General features: G+C 40.3%; 1 protein-coding gene across 5 annotated transcripts in view; it reads left to right on the forward strand.

Moving 5' to 3' along the window:
- Nucleotides 1-25,126, forward strand: part of VPS13D (vacuolar protein sorting 13 homolog D) — an 88,058-nt gene that overhangs the window by 24,600 nt on the left and 38,332 nt on the right. For 3 of the 5 annotated variants that reach the window (XM_042883340.1, XM_042883341.1, XM_042883344.1), the window contains exons 29-60: nucleotides 656-768; nucleotides 1,055-1,264; nucleotides 3,043-3,308; nucleotides 3,397-3,530; nucleotides 4,498-4,653; nucleotides 5,530-5,752; nucleotides 5,995-6,069; nucleotides 6,750-6,956; nucleotides 7,141-7,230; nucleotides 7,906-8,046; nucleotides 9,245-9,367; nucleotides 9,861-9,935; nucleotides 11,645-11,750; nucleotides 12,102-12,254; nucleotides 12,805-12,940; nucleotides 14,055-14,102; nucleotides 15,196-15,346; nucleotides 15,972-16,182; nucleotides 16,800-17,047; nucleotides 17,327-17,518; nucleotides 18,119-18,245; nucleotides 18,544-18,686; nucleotides 19,295-19,425; nucleotides 19,689-19,864; nucleotides 20,001-20,124; nucleotides 20,974-21,209; nucleotides 21,977-22,085; nucleotides 22,287-22,444; nucleotides 22,757-22,865; nucleotides 23,869-24,048; nucleotides 24,198-24,314; nucleotides 24,659-24,808. In XM_042883340.1, coding sequence (XP_042739274.1) covers nucleotides 656-768; nucleotides 1,055-1,264; nucleotides 3,043-3,308; nucleotides 3,397-3,530; nucleotides 4,498-4,653; nucleotides 5,530-5,752; nucleotides 5,995-6,069; nucleotides 6,750-6,956; nucleotides 7,141-7,230; nucleotides 7,906-8,046; nucleotides 9,245-9,367; nucleotides 9,861-9,935; nucleotides 11,645-11,750; nucleotides 12,102-12,254; nucleotides 12,805-12,940; nucleotides 14,055-14,102; nucleotides 15,196-15,346; nucleotides 15,972-16,182; nucleotides 16,800-17,047; nucleotides 17,327-17,518; nucleotides 18,119-18,245; nucleotides 18,544-18,686; nucleotides 19,295-19,425; nucleotides 19,689-19,864; nucleotides 20,001-20,124; nucleotides 20,974-21,209; nucleotides 21,977-22,085; nucleotides 22,287-22,444; nucleotides 22,757-22,865; nucleotides 23,869-24,048; nucleotides 24,198-24,314; nucleotides 24,659-24,808 — 4,818 coding nt within the window. The remainder of the gene's footprint in view (nucleotides 1-655; nucleotides 769-1,054; nucleotides 1,265-3,042; nucleotides 3,309-3,396; nucleotides 3,531-4,497; nucleotides 4,654-5,529; nucleotides 5,753-5,994; nucleotides 6,070-6,749; nucleotides 6,957-7,140; nucleotides 7,231-7,905; nucleotides 8,047-9,244; nucleotides 9,368-9,860; nucleotides 9,936-11,644; nucleotides 11,751-12,101; nucleotides 12,255-12,804; nucleotides 12,941-14,054; nucleotides 14,103-15,195; nucleotides 15,347-15,971; nucleotides 16,183-16,799; nucleotides 17,048-17,326; nucleotides 17,519-18,118; nucleotides 18,246-18,543; nucleotides 18,687-19,294; nucleotides 19,426-19,688; nucleotides 19,865-20,000; nucleotides 20,125-20,973; nucleotides 21,210-21,976; nucleotides 22,086-22,286; nucleotides 22,445-22,756; nucleotides 22,866-23,868; nucleotides 24,049-24,197; nucleotides 24,315-24,658; nucleotides 24,809-25,126) is intronic. The other 2 variants (XM_042883345.1, XM_042883346.1) reach the window with 1 other exon arrangement.

A 25,126-nucleotide genomic window follows, 5' to 3' on the forward strand; every position in this document is an offset into this window, starting at 1 on the left:
CTTCAGGGCTTTTTCTGTCTGAGGTGTTTGTGCTCAGCTGTTAGGTTGCAGCATGCTATCACCACATTAAGAAGCTTAAGATTTTTCCATAGGAATAGAACTTTTTGAAGAGATTTGAAGGTTCTCCTGTAAGCATGTTGCAGGGTGATGGCACCTTTCCCATTGTGTCTGTGATGTTTTTAATGATTTATGAAGCTGCTTTTTGTCAAAACCCCTCGTCTTATAAATCCAGAAGAATTTCAGTAATAAAAGCTTTGCAGCAGAGCCTTTTTATTTTTATTTTTTGAGTAAGTTATCAATTACTGCCCATCTTCTAGGGCTGTAGTCAAACACAGTCCATTCAGGGAGAAGTGTGGGCAGCACCTGGAAATAATCATCATTTATCCTTATTAGTGGGAAGCATTGTTTTCACTTGATCTTGTGAGGCTTCCAGGCATTATGTTGCACAGCTGTAATTTTTGGAATGAAATGTGTGACCACAGCAGGGGAAGATGCTGTGAAATGTCTTTTTCTTTCTCTCAGCAATGTTTAATTAAACTCTTTAAAGGAGAAAGACTCTGTAACTGTTTGCATTTGTCCTAAAAAACAAAACTTAGTTAAGAATGAGATTTAAACAGATGTTCTTAAAAAGAATGTTGGTCTTTGATGCTTTCAGACAGTTTTGAGTGGAGAAGTGTATACTTCTATGTCTTTCCTCATTGACATGGTTAATGTGAGTCTGGAATTGATGGATCCAAAAGGAAAAGATGAGTGCAGCTCTTTAGCCAGGTATGAGTCTTCTTTTGTTTCTGAATGCATTATCTGAACCACTTCTTCATTATAGGACAGGAATTAACTTAGTCATGAAATTAATAAATAAAGCAGTAAATAACGAAACAGTATTTCTTAATTGGTGCCCAAATTGGCAGTTTGTACCTCTGTGGCTTGAGATGTGATTATCATTGTTTGAAAAATTAAATAGATGAGCACAATAACATGCATATTTGTTTGGTAAGTGACTTGGAGAAATAAATGAGCTACAAGATTCTTAGATGTCTTCTTTTTGTTCTCCTAGATTTGATTTTAAGAAATCGAAATTGCTTTTTGAAAGCTCTTCAAACAGAACAAAGTCTGTAAATTTGGTTTCCCATTCCATGATGGCGTTTGACACGCGTTACGCTGGGCAGAAATCCACAGCAGGCATGCCCAATGTGTTCAATTGCATCTTCCAGTCATCAAAGAATACCAGCAGTCCAGGAGCGATCCAAATTGAGCTGCATTACAGGTTGGTAGTTCATGATTTAATTACTTTTGTCATAGGCATTCTGTAATGTTTTGACCAAGTTTGTGGCTTGTTTGAATCACCACTGCTTAGAGCTGTATTTGCTTCATAGGTCTGGACTGGGTTTGTGTACTTGTATGCATTAATACATGCTGTGCAAAAGCTGTTTTTCCAGTAGGTGTCACACTTCTCCTTCTGAGAGAATCAAATAAATACAGAAATTGCACTTTTTTCAGAAAGCAGTCTCTACATTCCCTGCTGTGTTCTATGCAGTGTTGTTTCTTCCTCATCTTAACTTCCAGGGATGCTGAAAAGCATCAGGAGGTGGATAACTGTTCCATTTCTTGTTTTGAAAATGGGATTGTAAAGCATTGACATTTAACTTTATTGACATGACAGTCCATTGAGAGATGATAACTCTGATAACTGGTGATAACTGTCAGAAACGAGGATGAGGTGAAACAACAGGGGATGCTGTGTCCATGTTGGATCACACTGACTGGCCCAGCTCAGCTTTCCAGCTGCTTTATGAGTTTGATACCTCCTGAAGCAGTTGCTGCAGCAACATGGGAAAAATCTGGGGACTGTGAAAAACTTTGAAGGTATTTGGTTTGAAGTTTAAGGCCATAGAAAGGAATTAGTCATACGAATTTGGAGGATGTTTGATTGCTTTAAGTGCTTAAAAGATGTTTGCATTGAAAAAAGGCTTCAAGATTTCGAGTTGAATAAAAATGAAACGCCATGGGATTTATTAAAACAAATGAACAGCAACAGCAAAAACATCCTGGGTTTTCCTGTGGTCCTTGATCCAGTATCTGCCTCGTTGGGAGGCTTGGCTTAGCAGAGCCTGATCTGTTTTATGAGTGATGGGTTCATGGAATTTTCTTCCCAAATGTTTTGCTATCAGATTTTAGCCACATAAGCACATGTTACATTTTTATTGGTGAGAGCATCCTTGGCACTAGATGGAAGCTATTGCAGAGCTCTGCAGTTCTGTTCTACTGGTTCATGCCTTTTGGAGATATCCTGGAGAGCCAGGGAGTGTTAAAGGGTTCTGCTATTGGAAGCAGCACAGGCAGCCTGCTTCTCACAAAGGAATGACACTTCTGCAGAGATTTAATAGTCTAGAATGTCTTGGATAGAAAATTGTTTCATGGAGTTTAAGCACTTAGATTATTTTCCAGTTAGCATGACCAAATGTAATCGGGATCGTGAAGTCAGACAGCTTTAGTCTCCCTAACCTATTCAGGATGTGATGCTGAAGTAATGGTGGGCTAGCATTATTTCTGGATTGCAGAGAAGCTTCCTCTGCTACAAAATGCTGTCGGAGTGAGAGAAAACACATTGTGAGTCTGATCTTTCACAGGGGCATGGAGCCAGGGCTAGGCTTCATGTGCAGTGTGTTAGCTTTGATACTGAACAGATGTAAAACAATGATAATAACAGGTCTGGTTAAATGAACACTGAGATTATTGATATTAATTTGCACTGTGCAAAAGAATAAAGGGAGCTCTTAGAGTTTGTTCCATCATTTTTCAGTTCACCTTTTGTATCGCTGCAGCTTAGAAGCTGTTTCTTGCAATTGAGCTATATTAGGTTTCTGCATGTACAGCAACTTAATGAATTTCAATCTGCTTAAAAACTTATTTTTAAAGGCCAGACACCTTCTGAATTATGTGTACCCATATAAAGTTCCATGTAGTTCTTAATTCTACTACTTCCCACATTTGAAATAAAAGCAAAATATGAAATTTATAACTATGCTTCTCTGTTTTGAACAGGTCTACTAAGGATTCCTCCAGTTTCACAGTAGTACTGAACAATCTCCGTGTGTTCTTAATATTTGACTGGTTGTTACTGGTTCATGACTTTCTGTATACTCCTGGAGATACCAAAAAGAGGGAAAATGTCCTTTCTTCCCGGCAACGCACTTACAGCAGTGAAACAGGGGTGGTTCCAAAAGCAGTGAAAAGTGGAGTAGTTACAAAACGTTCATCACTACGCGTGTCTACAGAAAAACAGCTGGAAGTTAAGGTCAACGTGACAGGTAAATGGGTTCTTTATTACAGTGCTTCACAAGAGCTTAATGGTATTTAAGATTTTCTTCTTATTATTCATCATTCTGTTTTGTTAAGGAACCGAATTTGTGGTCGTTGAAGACATGTCTTGCTTTGATACGAATGCAATCATTTTGAAGGGGACCACTGTTCTCACTTACAAGCCCAAGTTGTTGGATCGTCCTTTCTCTGGTAGTTTGTTTGGCATTGAGGTAAGTAAAGATAAACTTCATTTTGTAAAGTCTCTCAAATTAGATGAATTTATGGGGATACTTGATGTACATATATAGCAGGAGTAGTCAGTAGATTATATCTAAGGCATGTTAACTCCCCATCAAGTGCTCTAGTAGTTTTGAGTGAACTTACATTGTTTGTGCTTGAAATGCTTGACTGTAATTTCAAAACACTGCTAAGAGTTCAGTTTCCATACATCAACTGGCAAATTAGTTGGAAGCTGGGGCTTGACTAGATAGGCACAAGTTGACACGTCCAGTAAAGGCCTGTAGGCTGAGATCATGACTGATTTGCAGAGAATAAGCAGTACCATGTCATTGGAATATACATGAGTTGGAATTTGGAGTATGTGAAGTGATCCTTGAGTCCTGTTCAGCAAAGTCAGACACACAGCTGGAGAGAGCTGTGGCCAGGTTTGGGAGAACTGACTTGAAGAAGCTCTTAAGAATATAGGAGTGCAATGAGAACACTGAGTGCTGTATGAAAGTATGTAGTTGTAGCTGTATAAAAGTATGGAGTATAAAATATATCTGGCATAATATATCAGCAAAGCCTAAAAGATTTACTCCATCTAGGAAAAGAAGGCTGGGCAGAGGCGTGATAAATCTTAAATGATTTTTGTAGACCAAAGAACAAAGCACTTTCCATATCTGGGGTGGGAGTAGTGGAATTAAGCCCAGAAGTAAATAGTTGGTTGGGTTTCAGAATCTTTTTTTCTTGGGTTTACAGAATTACAGGTCATTGGGATAAATTGTCTGGAAAGCTTTTGGAGCTGCTCTGAGAGTTCACAAAGGAATTGCTATTGTCTGTAGAGAACAGTTTGGCTGTAGTTCATATACTTTTTGTGGTTGAGAATCAGTCTTTGATTTCAAAGCCCAAGTATGTTAGCTTGCACTTTCAGATTCTAATTTCAGTATTTTTTTTTACCCACTTTTTCACTTTTAGGTATTTTCATGCCGGTTAGGGAACGAACAAGAGACTGCACTGTCAATTATTGATCCAGTCCAAATTCAGGTGGAACTCGTTGGGAACGCTTCCTACCCGAGTGGCTCGGGGCTGTTGGATGCTTTCAACAGTGAAGATTTCCCTCCTATTCTAGAGGTAACATCAGAGGGCTGAATGAGGCTGTGTGCAGTGCAGAACACAGTAACGTGACCTTATACAGATTTCTCATGCAAGAGAATCCAGTGAGTAGTTTCAGTAAGAAAGGAAGAGCAGTTTTTACTGAAAAGGGCAAAGACAGCCATGCAAAAAATGCTGGTAGTAGCAAGGATCAAATGAGTTCTGGGATCTCTTATAGAAAATAACAGCAAGGGAAAAAACGGTGGGCATATAGTGTAGACTATTAGACTACTAATAACTGAAAGAAATAATTGTTTATTTTCTGTATCTAATAATTAGTGTTTTCTATTGTATCGAGGGGAAAAATATTTAGAAATTTCTTTTTCCTATTGCACCAGAGCAAAATATTTTCCCCCACCTCCAATTTTTGCTTTAGATATTAAGAAGGAAATAACAGAAACATAGTAATTTTATTACTGGAGACTTAAAGCATCTTCATGGTATGTTAGTATTAAATTTTGTTTTATCTTTTGCTGCCCAGAGAGGCTGTGGATGCCCCGTCCTTGGAGGTGTTCAAGGACAGGTTGGATGAGGCCCTGGGCAGTCTGGGCTGGGATTAAATGAGGTTGGTGGGAGGTTGGTGGCCCTGCCTGCAGCAGGGGGATTGGAGCTTGATGGTCTTTGACATCCCTTCCAATCCAGGCTATTCTGTGATTCTTTGAAAATATTTGTTACTAGCCAAAGTATACAAGAGAAGTGAAAATACAAAATCATAGAATCGTATCACAGAATGGCCTGGGTTGAAAAGGACCTTAAAGATCATTTAGTTTCAACTCCCGTGCTGTGGGCAGGGTCGCCAGCCACTAGACTGAGCTAACTGAATCTTATTTTTTTGTGTTCTTTTGTTTTCATTAGATTCAATTGCAAGCATTGGATATTCGACTGTCCTACAATGATGTCCAACTGTTCTTAGCAATTGCTAAATCAATTCCTCAACAGACAAGTGCAGCTATGCCTGAATCAAGTGCATCAGTTGCCGAGAGTACTACTAACCCCACTTCATCACTGGAGGCTGAGCCTTCTTGCTTGACAAGTGAAAACAGAGAGATACCCAAACGTGTGTTGGATCCTGTTCTTGGTAGGTTTTTAACTCCTGTAACTGCTGCAACTTACTGTTCTGTTTTGGTGATTTGGTGTTTTGGTGATTTGGTGTTTTGGCACACACTTTTTTTTCTTTTTTAAACCAGCACTGAATCTTATGCTTTTTCTGCAGCTTAAATGGGGTAAAACCCATTTTTCATTCAGGTGTATTTTATTTTAGAAATAAAAACACGTAGATAGCTGTCAAGGGTTTATAATTGGCTGAGTGTTTAATTGCAGAAGTGCAGCTGGCTCGCCTTCAGGACTTGGGATTCAGCATGGAAGACTGCCGCAAAGCTCTTCTGTGCTGCCAAGGTAAGCTCAGGTATTCAGAGTTGGCCTTTGGGGTTCTTCCTGTTACCAGACTTTCAGACTGTAAGGCAGCTGATGGGCAGGCAGTATTTCCTTCTCTGCTTCACTTTGGCCTGTTGTTACCCACATTAGCTCTGTGTTGATGTCTTCTTAAGCATTCTCATTTTTCTGTCCTACTAAATACCACTCTCCAAGGGTTGTTCTTGGCTCTTGAGATGTCATCTGGGGCACGTGGGTGGATTTCTCTGTTGTGGTTCTTCTCTCCTGGTGTACCTGTTTCTTAGCATTATCCATCTCTGTAGAGCAAGTATTTTCATCTCTGCCTTATGAATGATATATTTTACTTGTGCATACAGTACATGTAAAGAAAATGAAGGTTCATTTCCTTAGGCATTGTCTTGTTTCCAACCTTCTTTATAGGTTTTTATAGCATTAATAAAGATTCGTATTATGTTAACGCAATTTGCAAACATCAAACACAGTCTTTCTTCTTAGAAAACACCGTTGTGTTTGTAATCTTACCACATGGGTGTGTTTGAATAGAGCACATTCAGGGTACTTTTTGTGTTTTGCTATGCATTCTAAGGGAGAGGCAGTTAATTTGTTAAATCTATGTGGTTTTCACATCACCATCTACTTTCTAAACGGAACATCCTTGTTTTGAATGTTTGGTTATATTTAAGGTGACTTGAAAAAAGCAGCAAGTTGGCTGTTTAAGAATGCTGAACCTTTGAAATCACTTTCCTTGACGTCCTCTGGTCGAGACAGCCAAGGGATTGTGCCTTTTCAGTTCATCTCTGGGGTGGAAATCAAGGCAGAAAGTATATGCATCTGCTTTATTGATGACTGCATGGACTGTGATGTGCCCCTTGCTGAGCTAACGTTCTCACGTGAGTACCTGTTTTGCAAAGTGAGTTTTGCTGTATATATATATGTATGCATATTTGCTGTGTGTATATATATGCATGCATATCTGTCGTATACATAATGACAGAGCTTTCCGTTCATTGCTTATTAACAATGCAGTAGAAACTTGATAATGTTTGTTTTGCATAATGTTCGCTTTTCTGGCAGGCTTGAATTTCCTCCAGCATTTGAGGGCCAATCCTGAAGGCAGTGCTCACTTTACCCTCTCTGGAGATTATTATAACCGTGAGCTTTCAGGTAAAATACTTGGGGTTTTGTTGTCTATGTAAGTTTAGGAAAACAATCTGGTGTCCTACAAGAGCCTGAAATCCACCTAATGTGAGATGAATACAAGGGAATGCAGTGTGGACACGATCCTGGACAAGATAGCTTACCTTGATATGTGAAGGAAGAGTGGGGAATGTGGAAAGATTGCTGATAAAAAAGTTACACTTAAGTTTTTGCATTGCAGTAGAATCATAGAATCACAAGGTTGGAAAGGACCTACAAGATCCTCTAGTCCAACTGTCTTACCACCATTGCTACCCACTAAGCTACTAAACCAAGTTTCCAATTCAGTTTTCTAGTTGAGGATGTTAAAGAACTTGAGGGTACTGACGAAGCTGAAGGCAGTGGATTGACATAGTAAGACCATTGCAATTTATATTAATAGAAACAATAATTTCCTTTTAATGCTTCCCTCAGAAGTGCAGCATTTCTGCAAGTCTCTACATGTGCTCTCCACTGGTTTAAGTGGAGGATCTGGAGCAGCTTTCTATTAATGACCAATTTGAACCTGTTGGTTTACAAGTTCATCTTGAATGCAGGGACCTCATTATTGGGGTTGTATTATTAAAGTCCTAGGTATGTAAGCAGCATTCCAGTGTGGCCTTCAACTGTGTAACACACGTGATGTGTTGGGTTTATTCTCAGGCTGGGAGCCATTTATTGAGCCATGGCCGTGCTCAGTTTCTTGGCAGCAGCATGCTTCAAGCCGCCTCCACCCTTCCCGATTGAAGCTGGAAGTAAAGGCCAAACACCGTTTGGATGTCAACATCACCTCTGTCTTCTTAGGTATGTAGGAATATTCCCTGAGAGCATCGCTGTACAGTTTTAATTTTCACTTTTAGTACTAAAACAGCAGGTAGTTCTCATTGAGCCTTGCTGGTGTCCCGTGGATGGAGGGAGGGAGGCTTGGCACGAGTCCCCAGATACTTGAGATAATATTGTACACAGGTGTGCATTTAGGCAGCCTGTATTTTATCAGATACTGTGAAAGTGTAAAGACACGAGCTACATACTTTAGAAGTTAGTAGGAATTCTTTTCTTGGTCGTATGAATTCTATCAGATTCATATGTTTCTTGAAATTTCTCTATAATCAGGAACAGGCTTTCATCTAAGGCTTTCCATACATACAGTACTTCAAAATATTTTGTTAAGCTCATCAGTTTTCAGTGCATTGAGAGACATAGTGGGGAGCTGCTTATTTTCTGCAGTCTTTGAGAACTGAAGTTTTCAATTCCCACCTCAGCAAATGAAAATGTTTTGTTCATCATTAACTCAGACTTTATGGGCGTTTCTGTGTTGTGAGGCTGTGAACGTTGCTGAAAGATTATGGCTTCTTCTGCATGCAAATCTGTATAATTTAAGTCATAAGTGCAGAGAGCTGAGCCTTCAGGTGAAAAAGAAGAGCCTTCCTTGTTCCTTGAATATTCATTTGTTTCTCCAGCAAGGTCTGTGAGGTTGTTGGAAAGAGGGAGGTAAGGTAGGAGGAAAAGACAGTCACCATCAATTCCTTAGAGTTCCTGTGATGCTTTTTACTACTAGCAACAACAACAGGCTGGTTTGATTAATGCTGTTTCAGAGCACTTAATTGGTGTCTTCATATTTATGGAGGAATAGATGTATACCTCTTAAAAAGAAAAGAAAAATGGAAACTGCTTCCAACACAAAAACATCTTCAGATTAATTGCCTTTTCAGAGAGACCTCCTATGTTGCTCCTGGAGTATCTTAAAAAATAGGGATTCTGCTGCATGTTTAAAAACAGAAGAGTCCCTTAAGAATATAAACATTTGTTTTTGAAGACAGCACTGTGATTTCATGAGCTGTTATGTCTCTAAATTATGTAAGTGGGTCATAGGAAAAGCAGTGAAATAAAAGCTTTCCCATTAAAGTGGAGCAGGCTTAGGCTTATGAATTTAAACTACTTTTTAACTGCTCTTCTCTTGGCCACTTTGCAGACATTTACTTTCTTTGCTTTATTCTTCTAGAACAGTATGCAAGCACCAAGCAGTCATGGATGGAAGATTACTGTAAACAGGACAAAGAAGTAAATGCAATCAGTTCTGAAGAGTGGATGGGCTCTTCAGAGGATTCACCATGTTTTGGACAGAGTATGATGTTAATTAATCTTTCTTTATTTGAAACAATCCTGACAAGCACAGTCATTTGTCTAATGTATTACAAACAGAAGTATTAGGCCTTCACAGCATACAGTGAATTGTTAGAGGCTATCTGGCCAAAACATTAAAAATCCTATTTTCTGTTCAGTTTTTCCATTCTTTAATAACAAAAATCTTCACTGCTTCTCTTGAGTGAGAACTTGGCCCTGTAGTTCTGCTTCCTGTTTTAATCACGCTTTCACAGCAGCTCTGAGTAAGAGCACAAGAGATGGGGCAGCTCTTTCATATTCTCCTCTCCCAGTATTAATTCTGGAAGAAGTTTTAGTAACTCGAATACCAACCTCACATGAGCAAATGGGTGAAGAGCTGTACAGTGATTGCATGCTGCCAGCTGTCCCTGTCCTCCTGCTGCATGATGGGGAAGAGTCTACCTTTATTTATGTGGTTTTGCTTACCTGCTAACTTTGTCTTTCCTGTCTGCCAGGCCTTCCTCTTGTCTACCTTAGAACTAGGAGTACAGCCAGTTTGACTAACCTAGAGCATCATATCTATGCTAGAGGTACTGTATAGCACAGAGAGAATACAAGCTGCTTTTTTTTTTTTTTTTTTCTTTTTTGGAAATCTGTACAGTAAATGCTGTGGTGTATGTGTGAATTGCCAGTAGAACGATCTCTATATTTTAAAAAGAAAAAGCCACAAGAGTTTTTACAGCATTTCATCCCATCTATCACCTTAAGGTCTCCTGTGAGCCCTTCAGCAGAGAAGGGAGGAGCAGAACTGTTCCTTTGTGGGAAGACTCTTTGAGAAAGGCTATATGAATTGTTGGCTACACAATATCCATTTTCTGAGGTATCTTTCAGGAAGATATTTTATTTTTGTGGGTAAGAAGCATTTATTGCTTGGCTTTTTGTGGGCACAGCAACAAAAGAAACAGCTAAATGAATTATGAAAAACTCCTTTTTTTTGATAAATCTTTTATTTTCTGGTGCTGGTCTCAAGATGCAACTTTATATTATGTTTTCTTTTGAAAATCGAGCCACAGCCCAAAAATTCCTTTTCACTCAAAAAAAAAAAAAAAAAAAAAAGAGTAGCCTGCCAATTAAATAGCAGAGTAAAGTTCATCTGACTCCTGGTTGTGATTTTGTTGAACCTGAAGTAGGCAGAAAATGACATGAAGTCAAACTCCATACCAAAAATACAAATATTTTTAAGTTGCATTCAGCAAAAATAACCCAGTGCTTCCATTTTAAAGAATTCAATTTTTGTACTTTTGAATTGAAAAGGACCTCCTTGGTGAGATGTAGAGTGATCAGATTCATGTCTCCATCAGCACAGTGAGGAGTAGAGCCATTTGTTGTCCTACATTTGGGAGAAAGCTATGTGCAGCCGTCAGAAGCTCCTTCACAAACACCTCCCCACCTGCTCCCTCCTCTTCTGCCTTCGTACACTTGTGCTTCAGTTATTCTTGGTCAGATGCATGGCTGCATGATATACTGGAACTTAATGGAAGTCATCCTTTGGAGAGAAATTCTGTGAGGCGTTTAATTCCTGTCTTTGAGCAGCTGATTTAACGTGTCTGCCTTCTGTCAGCTCTCATACAGAAAGATGTATGTGTTCAGGGAGCAGCCGTTTATCTTCCCTCCTAAGTAGTTGCTGGGATTTGGCAGGGTTTTTTTTTTCCTGTCCAAACACAGTAAGTATTTTCACAGACGTGATGTACAGCAGCACAGAAGAGGAGAGTAACACTTGGGTGCTTGTTAGTAATGCATCCTTGAGAAATGCCAAACACTGTAGGTGAAGTTTCCTGTTCAGAGGGTTTTGCAGAGCCAGCACTTCAGCAAGACCAGATTACCTCTGGCTGCAGTCTGGTTAGTGCACAGGGATTATATACGTATCCCATTTTCTCTTTTTTCTCCTTTTCTTTTCCTTCCTTTTTATTTTCTTTTTTCAAGTTGATTAAACTCAGTTCCTCTGGTGTTCTTAAACTGTATTACCAAGGCCAGCAGATGACGCAGGGAAAGATTTTGTACCATTTCTAGAGCAGTTAATAAATAAAACTTTAAGTGGTTCGAGTAATCTGCTAGGCCATTTCTTAGGTCTGCTTTTCTAGACGTGGTACAGATTGTGGTTCTCCAGCCATTGTCTCATCCTGTGTCTGCATCTGCTGAATCTAGATGATCTTAAGGGTCCCTTCCATCCAAACCATTCTATCATTCTATGGATATTTCTTTCATAAGCATTTAGACAAGTCTTTATTCTGTCTTACAGCTGAAATGAAGACCCCAAAACGCAGACAGCCATTTGTGCCCTTTGCTCTCAGAAACCATACTGGATGCACTCTGTGGTTTGCTACCCTCACTACAACACCCACCCGGTAAGAAGTGGGATCGCTTTGTCAATACCTGTCTGGCTTCTCTGGGATGTCAGCCAAACCCAATTGTCCTCAGTTCTTCTGTTTTCTTGCTGGGATCTTAGCTCCCAGTCTTTCTTAGTCAGGAGCCTTTTCTTTGTCACTGAGATATTAATACTATTTTAAAAAACAAAAAGCTAATCAAGCCCAACTCCCACAACCTTTCTTCATAGCAGAGGTGCTTCAGCCCTCATCTCATGGCTGCACTCCAACACTTCCACATCTTTCATGTGTTGGGGGCCCAAAGGGTATGGTTCTGTTTACAGGGCTGGGATGTGCCGGAGGCTCCAAGTCATGATGTGATTCTCTACACAGGGCTGCACTGTCTCACAGTGGGAGTCCAGGAGTTGTTCCTGAGGAAAATGGGACGTTGCTGGATGATGCCCATAATGTCAGTGAGTGGAAAGAAGTTATCACAGGGGAAGAAGTTCCATTTGAGTTTGAAGCCAGAGGGAAACTCAGACACAGGTGAAGGGGTCAGGCTGCAAAATGTGCTTTGACACACTCGTATGTAGTGTATAGAATCATAGTTATGAAGATGCCAGTAGATAGTAAATAAAAAGGAGTTAAAAAAAATCTTTTAATGTGTTTTTTTATTATTTTTTAATATTTAAAACTCTATGTAAATGTGGAGCTATCAGTAAGCAGCTTGTCTTCTGGTAGGTGGAAGCTATTCCTAGGTGTGAGCTCTGGTTTAATTGTTAAAACATTTTAGAAAGTTTTGTGTGTGACAGGGGGAGGAGGGACTTGCTGACGTAAGTGTTGTTAAGAACTGGCAAACAAATATTGCACGTGGTTTTGTGTTTAATTTTGATGTAGTCATACTTATCAGTGTTGAGTAGGGAGAGCAGAACAAATCAGGTCCATAAACAGAAAAATTCTTGAGGTTTTTTTCCTTAAGTGCTAAATTGGTGAGATTTGTTTCCTCGTTATGCAGAGGATGTGTTTTATGTGAACTGTTTGATATTCACCCTGTAAGAGAACACTAAGTAGTAATTTAACTTAATCTAATCTGTAGGCACACGCATGATCTGAGGATTCACCAGCTGCAAGTGAGAGTGAATGGCTGGGAAGAAGTCAGCCCAGTGTCTGTTGACAAAGTTGGAACCTTTTTCCGCTATGCTGCACCAGACAAGAATTCCTCCTCTTCCACTGTAAGCTCTGATTTGAGGTGTGAGCCTTAACAGAAATGCGTAGGTTGAGAGTAATGATGCCTACAAGGTTTTGGTGTGACAACAGCTCCTGCATTGCATGAGATTGTCCTCTTTTGAGTTGGTGTGAGCTGGGTGAGCGTGAAATGGTGAACTGACAGTGTTATGTACAGCAAACAAACCACAGGGGTAGCCTGCATTTAGCCTGCATTTAGCACTTAGAACTGCCAATGACAGAGATAATGTATTAGAGACAGAGCCACAAAGTTGTGGAGCTTGAGCTTCAAATCAGCACTGCAGGCCAGGCTGGATGTGGCTCTGAGCAGCCTGGTCTGGTGATTGGTGACCCTGCCTGTGGCAGGGGGTTTGAAGCGAGATGATCATCATGGTCCTTTTCAACCCAGGCCATTCTGTGATTCTATAATACAGCAGCTATTTTTATTTCTTTTATGGCAGGAATGCTTTCTCTGTGGTTGATTTACTTAAAATTAACAACATTGGCAATTCCCTGAAAGCCTGGAGATTGTTGAAATGTGTGGCAGCTTGGACCAAATATACTTGTCATGAAGGAAAAGCACAATTGCAGTAAGCAGCAGGCTGGCAGGCAGTTGTGATTGAGACTTGGTGATAGAAATGGTTGTGGAGTGTAGAAACTAGCTAAGCTTTAAGGTTAGCTACTGTAGAGAATGAAAGCTGAGGTCTTTTTGGTGCAAAATAGGATTAGAATTTATTATTATTACCACTAAAAGGAGCCATTAGTCTCTTATTTGGGTAATTCCTGATGGTTTCCTGTTCAAGTGTATAAAACATCATCTCTGTCTGCAACTTGGTTTGTGAAAGAGAAAAGTACAAATAAGCAGGAACTGCTATTCAGGAACATCTGTGGGTAGTTAGTTTTTAATGAATGCTCTTGCTTCAGCTTCATTCTTCTTTTAAAGCAGTATTACAATTAGATTAAGCTAATATAGCTCTGATGTCTTCAAAGTCGTGTTGAAAATGAGAAAGACAAAGTAATGACAGCCCTTAGTTTATTTTTCTGCAGTAATGTTCTGTGTTGCAGCTGACAGTAATATCTTAAAGTGAACACTTCTGTCTTTCCTGTTCGTTTTCCTTCCAGCTTGGAAGCCCTATAAGTAGAACAAACATAATTCATCCACAAGTTTATGTAAGTATATATTTTCATTTTTTGAGAGCTACTGGAATAAGACCAGCATAACTGTACAGGTGGACTGGCTTCTGCTTTTGCCACAGGAAACAGAAGTCAAGTTCAGCTGTGACAATGTTCCTCAAATGCCAGTTTTCACAGTCTGAGCAAGCACTGGAGCTAGACGTGTGCCCGTGTAATAAAACTCTGACTTGGAACAGCAAAGCAGTGCAGCCTGTTACCTACTTTGCTGAGAAATTTGGAGCTGTTGAGCTCAGTCTCACTTCTTATATACAATGAAATAAGTGCCAGCTTTGAAGTTGAAGTCTCTGCTGCTAATTCTTATGAAGATCATACTCTGTAGTTCCAAAATTTGCTGCTCTGTTTTAAGGAAACAGAGAAGTAAAATTGTTCTCTGTTGCACAAACGTTTTGGCCTAAATAAGCTGAGCAGAAGAGTTCCAAGTACGCCTCTTTGGAGACTGCTGAAGTATCTGCCTCCTATACTACTTTGTCTTGTCTAAACTTAAAATCATGTGTTCCCCAAATCAGTATACATAAATAGGAGGGTCATAAATCATACTTGGGATGCTAAAAGTGAGACTATCTAAGAGCACAGCCAGAACAAAACGTTGATTTGGGGAAATCAGGCTGTATTGAAATGTCTTCTCTGCAGAGCTTATTGAACACGTTAGTGCATGCATCTGAAGATGCAAACAGCATCTGCTGTTCCTGCTCTTGCCAGCACAGATAGTCTGGGTAACGAGCTCTTGATATTCCCGTTGAATAAGGCTTATGATTAAAACTTCAGGAATTTATAAAATAATGTACTTGGATTCTGTGATTAATTTTTATATTCTTCTTACTAGGGCTTGTATCCCTTTGAGAAAGATACTGAGTTAAATGTTTAGAAATGCTTCCTGATTGCTTGACTGGGTTCTGGAAAGAAGACAAAGTATTACATTATATTGTTGTGAGACTGCATGTACTGTGGGTGCTGTACTTGGTTGCACTCCCTTCACACATTCTCACTCCAGCAGTTACCACTCAGTATTGACCTGTCCCTCTATTAGATACCTTTTATTACCTTCTATTGCTTTTCTGTTATCTTTCAGTTCTCTTCATTGCCTCCTGTGCGTGTGGTATTTGAGGTAACCATGGAAGGCAGTGCTCGGAAGGTGATCACCGTGCGCTCAGCCTTGATTGTGAAGAACAAGCTGGAAACACCCATGGAGCTAAGGCTGGATAGTCCTTCTGCTCCTGACAGTGAGTGCTGTATGCTCCTTCCACGTGCAAAATCTTCACCTCCCTGCTGTGGAAGATTTGTTGCTGCCTGTAACAGCTAACAGCAAAGTCAGCTTCCGTGGTTGGGGAATGGGTGTTGTTAAGAACAGCAACGAAAGCTAGAGAAACCAGTAGGATTTTCCTTATGGTCCAAGCAAACAGGGAGAGCTGAGACTCTGTAAAGATGGATTTGAATTTCTGTACATGCTGTGTTACACCTTTTAGCAATAGGAGGCTTAAGGTGTTGGCATGCAGAGGTGAAGTCTAGAAATGTAGTGACGTGCTGATAATCTACCAAGAATATAATGAATGAGATCTTTTGGAACAAGCATCACTAAAGTATCCAAGGAAGAACTTGAGCTCCAGCAGATTTCAGATTTACATCCTTAAATTATTCCCCTGCCAGAATAGTAAGGCTTAGAACAACAGGTTGATGCTTGAAACGTAGGTAAAATAGCTTGTATTTCACTTTAAAATGTAACTTGTTGCTCTTACTATTTGAACTTACTTTTTGGACTTAGTATTTGAAAACAATTTCCAGTAGAAAATACCTTTCAGTGAAGGAGCCCAGTTTGTTCTTAGTGTTTTCTTTTCTGTTTGGTTGCAGAACCTGTAGTTCTTCCAGCAGTTATGCCAGGAGATGCCTTTGCTATTCCGCTGCACCTCACGTCTTGGCGTTTACAAGCCAGGCCAAAGGGACTGGGAGTCTTTTTCTGTAAGGCTCCAATTCATTGGACTGATGTTCAGAAGACAGCAGAAGTTTGTAGCAGCAAGCGGGAGTGCCATTCCATTGAGTCTGAGAACAGCCGCTTTTTCAGGTTGATTGAAGCCCTGGTTGTTTCTCTGTAAACTGTTTTCTGGCAATTTAAATGCTGTGTAACTCAATAATAGGAGAAAGAAAATTCATAGAGGTAGAAGCTTCTGCAGTTTAATGGGACGTTTTTCTTGGTCGCTAGCATAATAAGAAAGCACTGAATGTATAACTATTTCTGCAGGGCTCCTTAAGGCCCATATGGCAGAACCTGTTGGCAAACATCTGAGCATAGAATCACAGAATGGCCTGGGTTGCAAAGGAGCACAACGTTCATCCAGTTCCAACCCCCTGCTGTGTGCAGGTCACCAACCAGCAGCCCAGGCTGCCCAGAGCCACATCCAGCCTGGCCTTGAATGCCTGCAGGGATGGGGCATCCACAGCCTCCTTGGGCAACCTGTTCCAGTGCCTCACCACCCTCTGGGGGAAAAACTTCCTCCTAATATCCAACTATAAAATCACAGAATGTAAGACCATTCCCCCTTATTGGTTAGTGCTTTATTAATGCCTATTGTAAAGGATGAAATGTTAGAAAATAGTGTGGACTTCCTGTAAAAAGGCAAGATTTGGTTATTCCATTGAGTTCATTGGTGACTTCTGACACACACCTGTTTGTCTTCACAGATTTTGTGTGGCGATCAAGAAAGAGAACTACCCTGATTACATGCCCTCCAGCATATTTTCTGACAGTGCTAAACAGATTTTCAGACAGCCTGGCCATACTATTTATCTTCTGCCAACAGTGGTGGTCTGTAACTTGCTGCCTTGTGAACTTGAGTTTTACGTTAAAGGGATGCCAATCAGTGGCACGCTGAAACCTGGCAAGGAGGTGGCATTGCACACAGCTGATACATCTCAGAACATCGAGCTTGGTAAGAAGCTTTATGGAACAGGAAATGCTGGTGTTTTCAACACAGGCTGCACTTGTGGTGCTTAGGCACTAATTATCCTTAAGCAGAGTTCCTTTACAAAACATTTTGCTGCTTGTGCCTTAACGAGGTCAGAGATCTTTGCATGGAGTGGTTTTACAAGTTAATGTGGGTGAGCTGTGTGAAATATTTAGAAAGGGCAAACGGTGGGAAAGTTCAATGGTGTACTGTAATGCTTATGTGCCTTCTGTTGTTTCTGTTGTTCTGTTTGCTTATTCCCAGGAGTACGGCTAGAAAACTTCCCAATCTGTAAAGAGCTGTTGATTCCTCCTGGGACACAAAACTATATGGTGAGGATGCGATTGTATGATGTCAACAAACGCCAGCTGAATTTGACCATAAGGATTGTGTGTCGTGCAGAAGGTTCTCTGAAGATACTCATTTCAGCACCATATTGGTTGATCAACAAAACAGGTGAGTTTTACAGCGTCTTCTTTCAGAAATACAAGGATGGAATTTGGAAATGAAGATTTCATGCAGTGTTTCGGTTTGCTTTCTAAACAGGGCTTTTAAATTCCCCTTCAGAGGAATTAAAATTGCAGGAAATATACTACAGTGCCAGTAGTTGGTGTTATAAGTGTTGCAACAGATAACTTACAGTGGCTCTACTGCAGACTTTAAACACAGATAATTTAGTAGTCCTTACGTAGCTGCAAACAAATTGGCATAGGTTAGACTGTTAACAGTGTGGTTTTCAAAGGCTGAAATGCCTTCAGAAAGCATCAGGTCTTCAACAGTAAGTTGCAGTTATTCAAGAAGCTTGCACTGGTGCTGTCAGAGCTGCAAGATCCTTTTTCACTTGTAGACTCCGTGCTCACAGCTATGATGGCTTTACTCCTTCAGCAGCTCAGGTGGAGATTGTGGATGCAGAATTGGAGTGTGTGCAGACTAATGGCTGACATTCCAACAGGAGAATTTTAGGCTGTTCTTTAATGGAAACAGCTTTTGCCATTCTCATCTTGAATTCTTGTGAGAGTATGATTTGATAACTCATTTTTTTGTGTTTCCTTAAAGGATTGCCACTCATCTTCAGACAAGATAATGCCAAAACAGATGCAGCAGGGCAGTTTGAAGAGCATGAACTTGCTAGAAGCCTCAGCCCACTTCTGTTCTGTTACGCTGATAAAGAACAGCCCAACTTGTAAGTGCCACTGAGAGAGGAGCAGAGGGGAGGAACCTTGTTAAATAGGACTGTAATTGACAGAGGATGGTGTGCTGGGATGTTAGTATAGATAGCAGCTAACAGGGAAAGCTTTTTCCTAAGATCACCTGTTGAGTAGTGGTAGCAGTCACTTGGAAGCCCGCGTGCAGCAGAGGTGTGGTGAAGGATTTTGGAAAGCAAACTTGTCAGTTATTTTATCTGGCATCAAGGAGGAAATCTACTTTTTCCTTGTCACCACCTGATCCTTTCTTTAAATCTGTTTTCTTCTTACCCTTAGCTGTACGATGCGGGTTGGGAAAGGCATCCATCCTGAAGGCATGCCAGGCTGGTGCCAGGGCTTCTCCTTGGATGGCGGTAGCGGCGTCAGAGCCCTCAAGGTGATCCAGCATGGAAACCGACCAGGCCTCATTTACAACATTGGTACGTGCTGTGTTTGAGAGACACTGTGGAGCTGCAGAAAGGAAACTTGTTTTGCTGAAGATTTGTGAGGGTCTGCAGAAAGGTGTTAGACAAGAGGTATCCTAACAACTCACACCTCTGTATTCTGAAATTGGTTTCCTTAAAAATCAGTTTTCAGTGATTTTTGTTTTTGCATTTAGGCCTTAAGTATTGGTAAATGTATTTACAAAGTGTTCTTTCATTTTGTGGTTCTTTATCCCCCTGTATGCTACTTCTAAGTACATCTGAAATCCCACCTCAGCACTATCTCTAATTATATTCAGGTGTCCATATGCTTTGTGTATTAAAAAGGGGAATAATTACATTGATTTTTTTCTGGTCTTTTGAGAAGAGAGGATTTTTTTAGCCTTGGTGCTTATTATCTCTAAATTGTACTTGAGATACAGGGGGTAACAGGTAGCATAAAACTGCATTTCCTGTTAATATTTCACAGGAGCAGATGGCATGACAGAAACTGTACATCTCAGAAACTCACTGAAAATAATTGTTAAATATCATTTGAAAGTTACCTTTAGGTTTTTTTTTCCTTGTAATTAACAGCATTACTTTTAATTTGTGTCTGTTACCAGGTATTGATGTTAAGAAGGGCAGAGGGCGTTACATTGATACCTGCATGGTGACATTTGCCCCCCGTTACCTTCTAGATAATAAGTCCAGCTATAAGCTTGCCTTTGTTCAGAGGGAGTTTGCCAGAGGCCAGGTAAGGGCCTTTATTTCTGTTCCACCTGGAGTTAGGCGCAGCATCTTCTAACTGCAAAGAATACAGACGTTATACCTGAAAGCATTCTAGTCTGATTACGAGGACTTTTTAATTTGTTACTCTGATTTCGAGCATTCACCTACCAAAATGATTGCTGTGAGAGGTGTATGGGTTTGAAGGCTGCGTTGTATTTGAGAGGTGTATGGATTAATATTGTATTTTTCATGCCCTTGGGATATTTATGTCCTGATTTCTATTACCAGGGGACATCCAACCCTGATGGCTACATCTCCACGCTGCCTGGCTCCAGCGTTGTGTTCCACTGGCCACGCAATGACTATGATCAGCTGTTATGTGTGAGACTGATGGATGTCCCAAACTGCATTTGGTCTGGGGGATTTGAAGTCAACAAAAATAACTCGTTCCATATTAATATGAGGTAGTTATTGTATGCAAGTATTTTGTGACGTGCTTCCATTTTTTCAGTGGTGACGTTTGCCCACCGTTGAACACTCAGAGATGCAATAATGCCCATCAGAAACCCACCTGTCTTGCACTTGCTCTTTCTTGTTCAGGGACACCCTGGGAAAATGCTACTTCTTAAGGGTAGAAATTACTCTTCAGGGAGCCACGTACCACGTTGCATTCAGTGACACAGATCAGCTGCCACCACCTTTTCGCATAGACAATTTTTCCAAGGTAAAAGAGCAGAAAACCGTGATCTTCTCATTTCTTATTGTTTTTTAATCTAAAAAGTAAAAGAAGTATCTTAGATTTCAGCTAGGGAACTGTCTAGCTTCTATAAGAAAATACAGTGGAAGTCTGCAGCAATGTGTATTTGTGTATCAGTAATTTTCTTCAGTTTTGTTCAAATAATAGTGCCTGTATTGTGGCTTTCATTGGTCTATAGAAAGCCATATGAGGAAGAGCATCATAATGATGGGAAGGTTGTAATAGGACAGCAGTTTATAATCTGTTCTGTGTTCTTTTCAGCACTTGGATAACATACAGAAAGAATTCAGGCTACTGGTACCACTTCCTTTCTCTCTATCTTCAGACTTCTTTATTCAAACACAAAACTTTCTTGCTTCCCTCTTCTTTCAGACACGTTGGTTCCTCAGTGTAAAATGAGAATCAGCTGATGATAATGAGTGTGAGAGATGAAGAACAAGTTCCATATCAATGACTGTAAAAAATCAGAGAATTTGCTTTGTTTATTGGACAGTAACTTGCAGACTGCCTTGTGATTAGAACAGGAGACACAGCTCTTGATAATGGTTATTATTCTGGCTTTTGTTACTGAATTGCTCAATAAAACTGGGCACGTCTCCTAATTTTTATTGGAAAGGTTTGAGATGCTACCGTGGGACTAAAGAGTTTCTGAACTGAAGATGATGGTTAAAAGCAAAGCTGATTATTTCTGGTCCCTTTGAGATTATCTTTGAGGTTCAAATGGAGGGTGGGAAGAAAAGCGAGAGCACATTTCAGTGATCAACGCCTGAAAAATGAATTGGTGTGAAAGTAAATGCTTTTTCATTACTGTTACAGGTCCCAATTGTTTTTAATCAGCACGGTGTTGTCGAGCCAAGGCTGTACACTGAGGTGAAGCCCATGACCTCCCTGGATTATGCATGGGATGAGCCCATCCTGCCACCATTTGTCATGCTGACAGTTAAGGGAGCAGGCTCCTCAGAGATCGTCTGCAGCATGAATGACTTCCAAGACAGCAAACAGCTTTATTATGAAAACTTCATTTATATTGCTGCTGCCTATACTTTCTCAGGGTAATTCATTAGATATTACACTAACGTATTTTGGATGCTTATAGTGTTGTAAGCTGTTCTTACTGCCATTTTATACCTTCTGTAAATATTTCAAATTCAGTTAACTAGCCCAAGCAGCTAGCAGAAGAGTTGCCAAAATTCAGGAGTTGTCTGGCTGAGTTGTCAAGGTCTGGAGCCCCAGTACAAGAAGGACAGGGAGCTGTTGGAGAGGGTCCAGAGGAGCCACAAAGATGATCAGGGGACAGGAGCACCTTCCCTATGAAGACAGGCTGAGGGAGCTGGGCTTGTTCAGCCTGGAGAAAAGAAGGCTGCAGGGTGACCTCATTGCAGCCTTCAGTACCTAAAGGGAGCCTACAAACAGGAGGGGAGTCAACTCTTGGAAAGGGGGGATAAAAGCAGGACAAGGGGAAATGGTTTTAAGTTGAGGGAGGGAAGATTTAGGTTGGATGTCAGGGGGAAGTTCTTTGCTATGAGAGTGGTGAGGTGCTGGAACAGCTGCCCAGAGAGGCTGTGGATGCCCCATCCATCCCTGGAGGTGTTCAAGGCCAGGCAGGATGGGGCCCTGAGCAGCCGGGGCTGGTATAAAATGTGGAGGTTGGTGGCCCTGCATGTGACAGGGGGTTGGAGATTCATGATCCTTGGGGTCCCCTCCAACCTGGGCCATTCTGTGATTCTGTATATCTTGCCTGATTTTTTAGTCCTTGTCTTGTTCTACAGAAGCCACAGCTGCTCTAATTCAATGTGCTGATGATTTCTTGGTGTTCTAGTTTACAGGAGACTAGTGTAAGACCTGTTGCTTCGAACAGAGATGCTGCATATGCAGAGCTTGTCCTTGATGTTTCTCCAAAGACACAACGAGTTATCCTGAAAAAAAAGGTACCAAGACATGCTTGATTATATTGAAATGCTATTGCTCTGTGATGAAATAAAATTAGATGCTGGTAGAAGGAAAAAAAAAAAATGTAATCATGGTACCTTGTAAAGCTAGTTATAATTTATAGCATTCGATAGGAAAACAGCAGTAGTATTTGCTCTGTATTGCTGTACTCATTGAAATCTTGAATTCTTTTGCAACAGGAGCCAGGAAAACGATCCCAGCTTTGGAGGATGACTGGCACAGGAATGCTTTGCCACGAAGGCTCCTCTGTTCCTCATAACCCTCATAAACCTTCTCGGTCTGTGGAGTCTTGTATGATTTTAGATATTGCTGGTCTGGCAGCCGTCACAGATAACAGGTATTGCAGATACAGTTTGCAGTGAGTGTACAGTGTCCTTGAAAGTGGGCTTTACCTGATGTTCTCTGAATAAGGAAAGCGGTTATTGGGAAGGCCTGTATGAGCTGAATGTTATCTGGTATCGGGAACAGACTTCACAGTCACTTTAAGATAATCCATATTCTTCAAAAATCAAGGTGTAATGAATATTTTTTTCAGCAGCTTTTTGTTAAAACACTTGAGAAGTGAGATTAGGGAAATGAACAGAACACAGGAATGAAACCAGGAAGTTAGGATGATTCTAAGTGTGGGTTCGTTGTGCTTTCATTGCAGATATGAGCCCCTCATGTTGAGGAAGCCTGATCGGCGGCGCAGCACCACCCAGACGTGGAGTTTTCGTGATGGGAAGTTGACCTGTGGTATTCATGGACTGGTTGTCCAGGTCAGTACTGCTTGTACTTTGAACTTGTTTTGACTCTTTCTCTTATAGATAACAGGAATTTGAGCTTGCTATTGAAGAGAAGTCAAAGTTCTGAGTCCAAAGTTTGGGTTATAGAGGTGACCAGACCTACAAAACAGCTCGTGTGTTTTAAACAGTAGTTCAAAAGTTCTTATCAATTAAAAAGAATTAAATCTTGCTTTATTAATTTGAGAGTAAATAATTAGAGAAATGATAGTATATGATTGTTGAAAATTATCAGTATAATGATAAGTGGAGTCTCAATGTTCTCGTGGAACCAATTTGAAAATGCTGCACTGTCAGCCAATACGACTGGTTAGAGTCAGATTTTGTTAAGGAGTTTTGCTACTTTTAGATACTTCAGCCATTTTTACCCATTTCCTACAAGCAAAAGTTAAATAAATTATGCTGCATATTGTTGAAACAGCAAACTACGTTTGTGGCAGAATATATTATTTCTGGATATTGCATTGATAATTCTGTGATCAAATTAATGCACCATAGCAAGTTAATTCTCAGTTTGCAGGAGCCCAGAAGCCCTGCATTGCAGCATTAAGGGGCCAACACCACGAGGATTTTAATTCCCACCTGATCTGTAATCCAGAGTTCACCTTTCCAGTTATCTGCTGTGTAGGCTATGATTTCAGTAGGGACTTCCATTGTTGGATCATGATCTGAGCACTTCAGTGTCTGAGCATGAAGAGAGATTGATTTCTGATTGTGGCTGTTTCTTCTAGCTGTCAGGCTGATTAAAGGCAAGTTACCAGAAGCTGTGGTAATATTAAATAGTATTACTGCTGGACTGTTCCTCTGAAGAGCAAGAAATTTGTCATTTGCCTCACCTGGGACTGAGTTTCAGACTACTTCTCTTTGGATGGAGAAGTAAAACACACTTTAAATTAATGTGTATGAACGTTAGCTGAAGTTCTACCTCTCACATCTTGGTTTTTTTCTGTTTTGTTTTGACTTCTGTTTCTTTATGCAGGCAAAGGGAGGAATATTAGGTCTCCATGATGGAGCAGAAGTTGTTCTTGGTCCAGACACTTCTATTGAGCTTTTGGGGTCAGTTCCACCAGAACAGCAGTTCATAAACCAGAAGATGAGGCCAGGCTCAGGAGTGCTGGCTGTTCGAGTCATCCCAGATGGGCCAACTCGGGTTCTGCAGGTAAGAGTCCTTCGTTAGCCTGGGTCTAGTTTTATTATTTGCTTGTACTTGAAGTGCTTTTATGCCTTGCATCTCTAAATTCTTAGAAATAGCTGTTATTTCTGTATAGGAAAATGATCATAGTAGTAATTTGCTTTGGTTTTTATTAGATAACAGATTTTAACCAACGCAGAAACGATCGTTTATCCGGTGGAGGAGATGAATTTCCAATTACAGAGCAAGATCTACGCAAATTAAAACATCCAAACGTGGAGCAAGAATTAGAAGTAAGATGCTACAATTTGTATCTTTCTGTTCTTTTTTTTTTCCTCTCTTAGTTTTCTATTTCTTCGAGGTTGTGTGGTGAAGTTTTGGTTTGGTTCATTTTCGCTCTGCTGTTCCCTTTTGCCCATGAGAACCTCTTGCTATGAACGTGTGCTTTTTCCTGCTAAAACTCCTTATTCTTAAATGCTGGGTTTGTAAGTCTGTGATCTCCTTAGGAATTAATCATTAATGACCTGTTCAGCAGCTCAGGAGGTAACTCTAAAATAAAACTTCTTCGAATTACATATTCACAACTGCAAGGATTTTTCCAAGGTTTTTTTTCCTTCTTCCAATACTCTTTTTGCAGGTGCTTGTGAAATTGGAAGGCGGAATAGGATTGTCACTAGTCAACAAAGTCCCTGAAGAGCTAATATTTGCAAGCCTCACAAGAATTAATGTTCACTACACGCAGATGTCAACGAGTCAGGTGCTAGAGCTCAGCGTGCAGGATGTGCAGGTATTTGTTGTTATGAAACAAATATATTTGTTTGTGGGTCTTCTGGAATGCGGGGAAGTGTTTGGATCTCTTAATGAGATTTCAACTCCTTAACATCAGAAGTTTTCCTTAGCATCAGTTTTGATCTTTCATTGTCCTCTGCTTACTGATGGTTTATATGATGTATTTACTCCATGTTATTAATTTCTAATTGTTTGGTAAGTTAGATTTTTTATTTTGATACTATGTGATGAAAAATCATCCACTGAAAACAGGAGTCCTGATGCAGAGTATCACAGTGTGAGGCACAGAAACCTCCTAACTGTTTGTTTTCCAAGC

This window comes from Lagopus leucura, unplaced genomic scaffold (genome assembly GCF_019238085.1).
Source record: "Lagopus leucura isolate 7727_CA_CO unplaced genomic scaffold, USGS_WTPT01 Super-Scaffold_100037, whole genome shotgun sequence".
Taxonomy (NCBI): Eukaryota; Metazoa; Chordata; class Aves; order Galliformes; family Phasianidae; genus Lagopus; species Lagopus leucura.